This window comes from Nematolebias whitei, chromosome 1, assembly GCF_014905685.2.
Source record: "Nematolebias whitei isolate Nwh7 chromosome 1, NemWhi1, whole genome shotgun sequence".
NCBI classification, from domain to species: domain Eukaryota; kingdom Metazoa; phylum Chordata; class Actinopteri; order Cyprinodontiformes; family Rivulidae; genus Nematolebias; species Nematolebias whitei.
The window spans coordinates 35618280-35628379 of NC_056498.1; the positions used below are offsets into that span (position 1 = coordinate 35618280).

Consider the following 10100-nt stretch of genomic DNA (forward strand, 5'->3'; position numbering starts at 1 on the left):
GCTGGCCCAGAAAAGACAGGTGTGGAGGGCCTTTTGGGCATTGTGGGTCATGATGATGATGATCTTAAGACTCCATACTGGGCGTTTCCTGACCCAGTTCCAACTTTGGGATCTTTTGCTTCACACAGTAGCTGCATCTTAAAGAAAAAATGGTTGTTATGTTCCCAATAGAACAAGCTCAGTTTGTTCTGCTTTTCCATACAGTGCAATGGCAATCAGGGCCTTCTGTTTAGTTATGACGCATCAATCATCATTAGTATTATTAGAGAAAAATGACTTAAATGCATGGCTGTACACAGCAGCAAATTACAGCTATTAGTCTAGTTTTCCATGGCAATTAGTGTAATTATTTGTCAGAAATGACAAGACATAATTCTTTTTATATTTTTTCCCCACTCTTTTTCATGATAGAGCAGTTTAACACTGTTACTAGGCAAGTCTCACAGCAGCAAAGTGGTAAAACCAAATAACATGACATCATATTGGTGCGCCGTTCCTTTTTATGTTCATTTAAGCATAGCATTTTTTTTATTTTTTCATATAGTTTAGCTATTTTTATTTAACGTCTCAATTTCACCCCAATAAATTAAAAAAACATTTTTTTTTCCATTATAATATCGTTGCGCATCTATTCCGAAGTGTACGGTAAGCCGGAGACACAAACAAGTCCCAGCTCGCAACAGTGACGTCAGCGCGTCGCGGAGCAGGAGCGACGCACGGCGATTGGGTGAGCCCGGAGCCGAAGTGTTTTAAGTTAAAAAAAAAAAGACGAGACGAGGACAACGACGACAGCAGCTGCGGCCGCATGAGTCGAACTCACAGTCGAACTTTTCGGCCTGGTGTTGTAGAGACTTCGGGTAAGAAAAACCCACATTTAGGAGCGTTTTGAAGCCGCAGTTAGCCAAGGTTGACCGCTTCCGCCAAGTTTCTTTTGTCCTCCGACAACAACAACAAAACAGGAGACAGGAACCGAGTGGGCACCGACCGGAGGACGCGGTTCGTCGGCTCGTTTTCACCGACAGCATGCTTAAAAACGTCAAATATGAAACCGCCTGTATAAAGAAAGTGGGTTATGTCGTTTTGAGCGCTACCTTTGGACCGGCTGAGCGAACCTGATAGGCTGGATCGGTTTAACACAGGTGGTTTCATCACTGAGCAACGTTAATGACTTCAGGTATGGAAGTCTGAAAGTGCCAGAATTAAATAAACTTCTTGGTTTATATAATAAACACACGAATTAAATCTGTACGACTAGAAATCTACCACTGCGACATTAAAATCTAACTGTCTTGGCACATTTTGTTCTATTAAGGGCAGTAAAATAATTGCCCAACTGCTCTGTCAATTATTAAAGCTGCCAAATCCGTAATTGTCATGTTTAAAATGTGTGTACTGTTTCTCGTTGCACGGCTTTGTGTTAAAAAAAATATGAAATGTTACACTAAAATCAACAAAAAAGGTTGAATCATGTCATCTGGACTTTGTTTTTTTGTTAAAAAGAAGCGTTTCGCCCCTCATCCAAGAGGCTTCGTCAGTCTGAGGCCTAGCCATCTGGTATTACCCAGAAGCCACCCTGACTCTTGTGTTTCAAGCCTGCCTCAGATACCCCTGAAGTCTGGCCTTTTCACTAATGGTTTCAAAAACACAAAGTTTGTTTTCTCAGTCATCCAGGTATATAACAACATATATACCTGGATGACTGAGAAAACAAACTTTGTTTTACACTAAAATGTGCAGCCCCATTAGGAATAGTGTTCAGGGCCAGTTCTTGTTGGACCCTGTTGTGTCCGGTTCTGGCGGGACCTCTCTTTTTCAGTGCCCATAGTTCCCTTTTAGTGGGCGGATTGTTCACCTCTAGTGGGCAGATTATTAATATCAACGCACCTTACCAGCTGGTGGCGCTAGTGCTACATTAAGCTCTTTTCTAAGCACCGCTAACGTGTATTAGAAGAAGAAGAGCCGGAAAACAACACACAACCAAAATGGATGACCTCCTTGATCTCCGCCCTCAACCAATGAATACGCCCCCTGACCAATCAGTGACCTACAGTGCGCTGATGTCACATCTAGACCCAACAAGAACCAGACCTGGGACCTCAGAGAAGTAGGTCCCAAAAATGGGGTGGGTTCCACCGCTGAAGACATTGTGGATAAACCACGCAAACGGTCCGAACTAGTTACATAGGAGCCCCAAAAGGCCCTGTGGATAAGGGGCTTTGTCCATCTGGCCCGAAGTGTTTTTAACTGGAAAGAAAACTTTTAAATAAGTTGCTGAAAACATGCATTTTATTAACGATAGTAAAATATTAGGAATGCACAATATTGGATTTTTAGCCGATATGTTAAAACGTATTTGGCCGATAACCATTATCGATACTTTATATACGTTTTGTCAGAACATAGCCCTCTCTCTTATTTAGGCTTATTTGCTACAAAAATTGTGCAACAGCTGTAAGAGCTGGTGACGTTCAATAACAGCCATATATGCACAGCACTTTAACTTATACAACATGAAAAGTGTTAAATGTTATTAGCATTAGTCACCTGTGATGCTGTCTCACTTGTGGAGGTTTGTTCCAGGTTCCTATAGCTGCAGTGTGGGATCGTCTGCACTCCTGTGCATGAAGGACAGACTTTTGAAGTTCAAAGTTTTTGTCTATCCATTGTGCCGTAAGACTAATCGTGCTAACGGGGCTAACACTTGACGTCTGTGGTAAAACTCACCCAAGCGCTATCGGCCATTAGCTTCTCAATGACGTCAGAAATGACGGCTTGTCACTCGGATAAGGTTACTTCGGGAAAAATATCTCCAACTGGGGACGATGTAGCGAGGCTCATCGTAGTCCATGAATCTTCAGAATCCGAGATCCTGAAGGAAAAAAAAAAAACTTTCCACACCGCCGCCATTTTTACTTCTTCCTCTCCGCCGCGATCGGATCAGGTAGGCGCGCGTGACGTCATCGCAGCTGCAGGCATCCTTGTCACTGGGTTGTCATAGCAACGGCGTCTTTTATATCTGTGAGTTATTTTTGATGGAACGGTCGGTGTTCGATATTGAACTTTAACGCTAATATCGGCCGATACGATACAATGCCGATAATATCGTGCGTCCCTATAAAATATGTGTAAACATCTAGAGGAAATGCATCAAACACCTTTAGATTGAGATAAACTAAAACTTTTTATTTGAAGTAGTGTACGACACAAAAAGCAAAGTTATAACACTATTTAGTTTTTGCATAATTAAGCTAACAAATATGTTACAATAGTCTTAAAGACATATTTTTATCAAGCATGCTAACTATGCTACAAGAAAAAGCCTGGATTATAGATCATCGGTCTTAAAAATATATATATTTCCAGTTTTTTATGTTTTAAATATCTTGATTTGTTCCTCTGGGAGAAAAATGTTGCACGTCCCCGCTTCAGACGAAAGTTTGTAATAAAATAACGATCAGTGGGATCGTGGTGGAACAGTCTAGCCCTGTTCGAAGCGCCGCAGGTCAGAAATAGTTCACAGTGGAAATCTTATTTAAAGTTTAAACGGGTTACAGAAAGTTATACTTTAAATGTATGAACTGGCATTTTGATACGTTGTACGGTTTTTAACATGAGTTTTAATTATTTTTGCTTCATGATGCACGACTGACAGTTGATGATGTCACACTAACTTTTAAATTGTCTAAAATTTTAAGCTTTTCTTGGCAAACAAACCCTTTTTTCTCCCACAACTCATTAAGCTGAATGTTCATCAAAACGTTTTCACACAGTACGTCTCTCACAGCTATAGGAGTCATGGTTTTACCTGAAATCTCTCCACAATGCAGACGGCACGCATCCAAACTTCTACAGACTTCAGTTATGTTTTAGCGGTAAATCTCTCGTGAACGGAGTCGTCGTCTTAAAGGATTTTAACGCTCCGACGTGTAGCTTGTGCACAGCGACCGTGTGTTTGAGGCTTACTTTTCAGTCCGTTTCTGTACGTCTCTCCAGATGTTACGATGGCTGCGAACTTCACCATTTCAGACAGCGATTCGGAGCCTTCGGAGGAGGTAGAGGAAGCAGAAAACAAGCGGCCGTCAGAGGGACAGGAGAACGTTCGTCGTCACCTCAACATACCCGAGCTCAGACTGTCAAGTAGGTAAACAAACAAACAAACAAACAAAGGGAAAGAAACGGGTCCATTTCTCATGTAGGGAAGGCACAGGTTTACCGCCTTCTGTTTGGTGGAAGTTCTGCGTGGGGACATTTTAACAGAGCTGCAGAAGTTCTGCAGTCATCAGTGCTACACTTGTGCTTTCTCTACTTCTTCAAGTCAAAATGATTGCCGTGAATTAGGCCTGTTGTTCTTTCTGCTGTTCCCTCTTCAGGGAATCAGCGAGTCATCCTCCTCCATCTCACTCTGTCCTCACTCAAACTACCTCCATGTTCTTTCTAATTGCATCCGTTTATCCCCTCTTTGCCTTTTTCCTGATATTTCTAGCATCCTTCTACCAGTATACCCACTGTCCCTCCTCTGGACATGTCCGAACCATCTCAGTCTGGCCTCTCCAACGTTACCTCCCAGTTGTTCGACCTGTGCTGTACCTCTGATGAGCTCATTCCTTATCTTTTACATCTTGGTCACTCCCAAGGAGAACCTGAACATCTTCATTTCTGCTGCTTCCAGTTCTTTCTCCTTTTTGTCCAGGTCTCTGTCTCCAGGCCGTACAACATAGCTGGTCTCACCACTGTCTTGTAAACTTTCTTTTGATTTTTGACATCTAAGATTAGAGCCCGACCAATATGGAAATTTTGGCTATCGACGATACCGATGTTGGGTGGGAAAGGCAAATGCAGATAACTGATATATTGGCTGAAAATCATTGAGCTTTGTCCACCCCCAATAATCTAAGTAAGCAGCTACTTTTAAACCTGTTTTAAGTCTTGAAACAGTCTTCCTAATGTGCATTCATATTTTCTATAAATTAAATAAAGAAATTCCCTTCCCAGTTAATTGTTTAAACCAGTCACGTATGTTGAAAGCCCAATTAGTACTGACCACAGCAGTGTTTTATTTTTCTTTGCAGAGGAGTAAATATTTCAGACAAACAACGCATTTCATTGAGTATGACAAAGATAACGTTACCAACACTGATATATATTTCACAGCTACGTTAGATTTATTGTTCTGGATAAAGTTGTACAAGGCAATAGCCTATGCTAGGTTATCTAAACGTTAGCTTGCTAACTTGAGAGGCACGTAGCTAATGACAAGCGGGTTGAGGATTGAAGAGAATGTATTGTTGATTTTTTTTAAATTTTACAGATCAGTTACAATAAACTTGCTATGCTCTGTTCAGCAAGATGTGCTACGCAGTATTGTTCGCTGCTTCGACTGTGCTGAAAGTGAAACTTAAAGTGAATGGCCATGACTTGAAAGTAGTCCACATGCGCCCTCTGCTGGATACATTGTACAATTGTGCCTTTTGCCAGTAAGGACACAGTTTGTTCCCAGATTATATCTGGGCATAGTGGGACAATTGTCACAGATACCGATATGTCCCCAAGCACCTGTATCGGCACCTACCAATATATCGGTCGGACTCTAAAACCACCATCAGGCATCTACGATAAAGTATGTTGCTAATCTTCAAACAGCCTTACTTTGTAAATGCAGTTGTTATTATTGACGGCCACCAAAGCTAAAAGAGCAGAGTACGTCTACAACTTTCTTTCAAGATGGCCGCCACAATTGAGCAAACACATCAGCTGTAACTCAGCTGATTGTACAGATACTTAGCTGAAATTTAGTAAGTTAATAGCTGATAGTCTTCTTCAACACGTACTCTAAACACCAACTGATAACAGATCTGTTTTTCAAACGCTGCCGTTTCCCCTAGATCAGTTCCCTTGGCGCTTGTCATATTTTATTTTTGTAAATGGGGGGGGTGAAGACCAGACAGAGTCACGTTTGTGTTGCCCGCCCGCTAGCTTAGCGCTATGTTGCTTCCGGTTTTTATCGACAATGGGGGATGGTATGGAGCTACATCTGTGTTGCCCGCCCACTAGCTTAGCGCTACGCTGCTGCTGGTTTTTATCCGGGGGGGGGGGGGGGGTCACATCTGTGTTTAGTGCTACATTGCTGCCGGTAATTGTGGGCTAGCAGAGCAGTACGCCGGTAGTGTTTTTGCTAGCACGTTTGTATTGTTCCCCATGCTACATCAATACTGACAGTTGTCGATTGGGGGTGGAGTTCGGTAGGTGGGGCGCTTGGTTCTGTTGACAGAGCAGGGCACCCCACTTGTATAATGGTAGGGGAAACGCTGAGCTACAAGAATCAACATTGTTAGTAAAATATCTCGTGAACCACTGGTCAGTTTTAATGAAACTTTCAGTTAGTAATCATTGGATATGTATTTACAACTGATTTGGATTTGGACTCCATCTTGTTCACGATGGCCACCGCAGCTAATTAAACTTAGCCGACACAAAAATGTCTCGAGCTCAGTTGAGCAGATAATTCGGCGTGGTGGTAGCACGTATTTTAGTGCTCACGGATGTTGGGGGACCTCAGTGCCACGAGACTTCTTAATGGTTTTTACAAGGGTTGAAGAACTCTGTTGTTTCTCAGCACAAGCTGATCTAAAGTTCTGGCATTCTAATAAATATTAGACCTCACGTGATCGTAATTTTCAAAGTTTTCGCCGTCACATTTCCTTGTCGAGTTATTCTGTTTAGTAATTCTTTGATACAAATACCTTAAACATTTTGGGTTACTTTCTTATCAGGTTTTCTCTCCGGTTTCTTCTCTGTTGTAGCGAACGGTCGAATCCGGCTGAACTCGGAGTCCCACCTTTCCACTGTCTACAAAGAGGAGGATCTACTGGCCCGGGGGGAGGAGGAGCCCGGGACCCCTACCGAGGGGTACCCCTTCAGGGGACGATCCAAGTCCGCCCCTCCCGCCCTGTGGGCTGCCAAGAAGTACGGTCAGCGGCTTCGAAGGATGAGCGACGAGTTCGACAGCCTGCTTGATAAAGGGGTGAGGAGGCGTTTTCGTCACGATTAAAGTGATAATTGGTCTGTTTCTGGTGATAAAATCTAACGTGGTAGTAGCTGAGAGTCATTCACAACGAGGTTCGATCAAAACGGCTGCAGCTCCATTTCATTTCGAGGCTCTGACGTGACGGGCGGAGTAGAACGGAGCGAATCGTAGCCGTTTGATCCGAGAGAGGCGTAAAAATCTTCCCACTCTCAACCGCTCTGCGTCCGTTTCTCTCGCAGGAGATGAGGAAGGTGAAGAGTGTGGGGTCGACCAAACCGATCCCCCACACCAGAAGCTGGTGGAACTACCTCTTTAGTCACCAGGAGTCGGACGGAGAGAACGGCCACCACGAAAAACCAACGCACCGCACCGAATGAACGCTGGGGCGGGGAAACGGGAGCCGCTGGAGATTTTTTACGGATGAAGAACGAGGAAACGACTGAACGCTGGCTGAGCGGGACCAGTGGGTCCCACCTGAAGAGACTTCTGTTTAAGTCATCCGTATTCTTTTTTTTTTTTTTCTGTTTGTGTTGTGATTGAAAAGTGTTGAGCTGTCCTTTGTGTTAGGGCAAACAGAATTAAATTACATGAGATTACCCCTAAAAAAAACTAACAAAAAAACTAGTGCATTAATGAACAGGAAACGTTATTTTGTTTTTAAACGGTGCACCGTACTTCACGGAGCAACGATTTAAAACTTTGTCCTGCTTTCCATTTAGGTGATAATTACGTTTTACCACCATATTTCCATTTTTTTTTTTTAATCCACTGTAATCCAGCGTCAAAAATAATCCACTAATGAAGGTTTTTTGTTATAAAGTACTCCACTTCCCGTTCCTCAACGTTTGCCTTTCCTACTTTAAGCTGTACGAGACTATCAGAACTGCTTTATTAGATCGAGTTCATCAAAAGAACAATCTTGTAGTCGGACAATCTGCGACGGCGCACAAACTATTTTAGATTAAACTTCAGGGTCAGATTATAGACATGAAACAGAAAAAGCACAAGTCAGTCTTTTTTCAAAGCCTTGGACGAGCAAAAATAAAATGAATTTTTATGTGTAAATATCTTGTAAATATGAAATACCAGGGACTGGGCGGGGCTATAAATAAGGTGATTTACGCAGAATTTTATTCACGAGGTTACCGAGAAGTTCGGCTAACCTAGCAATAGGCTGTGGCTGTCGGGATTAAACGTATTTGAAGAAGTCGGTGGAGATGAATTAACTAACTGCTGTAAGGGATGAATTTTGTCCCGTCTGATTTAAACGCAGGTTCGATGACTTTTAGATACAATCTACGGAGTTTGTTCCGAAAAGTCAATTTTTATATATATATTAAAAAAATTAAACTTTTGTCTACATTAGATTTAAATCGAATTTTTACTGTTTGAGCTGTAGCTGCAGCTTTACGCCTTTTGGAAATTATTATATAAGATCAGCGTTTTCATACAGCTCGAAGGAAACAAACAAAAAAAAGGGTGTTTTGTAACTTGTGGCTTTTAAAAACTTTTTTTTTCTGCCTTGGTCTCGTCGTCTTCCTCAACTTTTTAGGGTTGAGCTGCGAAGTTATCGGGCTTCAAAATAAAATACACATTTGTATTGTTTTAATCTAATTGCTCTGGTTCGGGTATTTTTGTTGTTTTAATGTGGATTTTATTTGGAGAACTCCAGACAATCTGAACGTTGCCACCTCAAAAATAAAATAAACCAGTTGGGTATTTTTTAATATTTCAACATTTTAATAAAGCTATAATAGGATGGAATCAGCTGGCGGAGAATTACTTGAATCTGGAGAAAATTACCGTATTTTTTGGACTATAAGGCACTAAAAATCCTTTAATTTTCTCAAATCAACCGTGAGCCTTATAATCCGGTGCACCTTATGTATTAATTCTGGCTGTGCTTACTCACCTCGAACCAATGTTAAGTGATGCATGGTGCTCAAAAATCTGTCAAAATGTTTTAGTTGCGGCTAATGCGCCTTATAATCCTGTGTTTTATAGTCCGAAAAATATGGTAAACTTTCATGTCTTGGTGTAAAACCTTTCCTTTCTGGAATTGAAAGTTAAGAGTAAAATTGTTTAAAAAATCTGCCTTGAACATTTTGTAACCTGTGACTTGACACCAAATAGTCAGCCTCATCCCGTTTGTCCAATCACCGCCTTAATCTTCACTGCTCCCCGTCCCGTTTAAGAAAAGCACAATATTTAAGGATGTGTGTTTATCGTCGTCGCTGAGAAAGAAACGTCGAGTCAGTGAACGCATCACGGAGTAAAATCCTGCCTGGGCACCGGCAGCCATCCTTAGTATTACTTGAATCTGGAGATGTGTGAAGGGAATTTTTTTTTTTATTATCGTTTCAGGTTTTTTTATGACTTTTGTAAATATATTTTCTTTACAGCTGTGAAAACTGATATATGCTGTCTTAAATAAATGATTTTAAGAGTGATGTTTAAACTGTTTTGTTTTTGTCTTTAATGCATTCAGCGAAAAAAGTAAACATTGAACCTATGGAAGTAAATTTATTTAAAATTTGAGATTTATATATGTAAATGGATAATTACAAGCAAATGCACAATTTACATTTAAATATCAGGAAACTTCTAAAAAATATATGACAAGATGTAAATGAACAATTCAGACATTTTAAAAGATCAGTAGAAAGATAAACAATTGTCCTACCTGCTGTAGATGGTTCTTTGAACAACCTCGTTTTAAAAACCATTTAATTTTGACCAGATTAACAAACTAACAAATAATCCAAGCATTAGCTACAGCAAGTATACAGTCTAATTCTGACCAGACTGACAATTTAACATATTCGTTAGTGTTAGCTACGGCTAAAATTTAGGTAATTTCTGAACAGACTGATGAGCTAGCAAGCTAATCTAAAAGTTAGCTAGCATACAGTCTAATTCCAATTGGATCATCAAGCTAACTAATCAAAGTGTTAGCTACAACTAACATACAGTCTAGTTATAATTAAATCAACAAGCTAACTAATTCAAGCATTAGGTACAGCTAGCAAAAAGTGTAATTCTAACTAGATCAACATGCTAACTAATCCAAGCATTA

The 10100-nt window shown here is 40.9% G+C and overlaps 1 protein-coding gene across 1 annotated transcript; it reads left to right on the forward strand.

Annotated features, from left to right (window-relative positions):
• Window positions 1-690: 690 nt before the first annotated feature.
• Window positions 691-8415, forward strand: badb (BCL2 associated agonist of cell death b). The gene is made up of 4 exons (XM_037684010.1): window positions 691-857; window positions 3994-4137; window positions 6801-7021; window positions 7264-8415. Exons 1-4 carry the CDS (start codon window positions 806-808, stop codon window positions 7399-7401), a joined length of 555 nt encoding a protein of 184 aa, XP_037539938.1. The 5' UTR covers window positions 691-805; the 3' UTR covers window positions 7402-8415.
• The last annotated feature ends 1685 nt before the right edge of the window (window positions 8416-10100 follow it).

What these genes read in the sequence shown, in the direction of transcription:
- badb (XM_037684010.1), top strand. Translation starts at nt 806, where the DNA reads ATGAGTCGAACTCACAGTCGAACTTTTCGGCCTGGTGTTGTAGAGACT. An exon ending in TGGTGTTGTAGAGACTTCGG is followed by an intron (nt 858 to 3,993) that starts GTAAGAAAAACC and finishes ACGTCTCTCCAG; the next exon opens with ATGTTACGATGGCTGCGAAC. An exon ending in ACCCGAGCTCAGACTGTCAA is followed by an intron (nt 4,138 to 6,800) that starts GTAGGTAAACAA and finishes TCTCTGTTGTAG; the next exon opens with CGAACGGTCGAATCCGGCTG.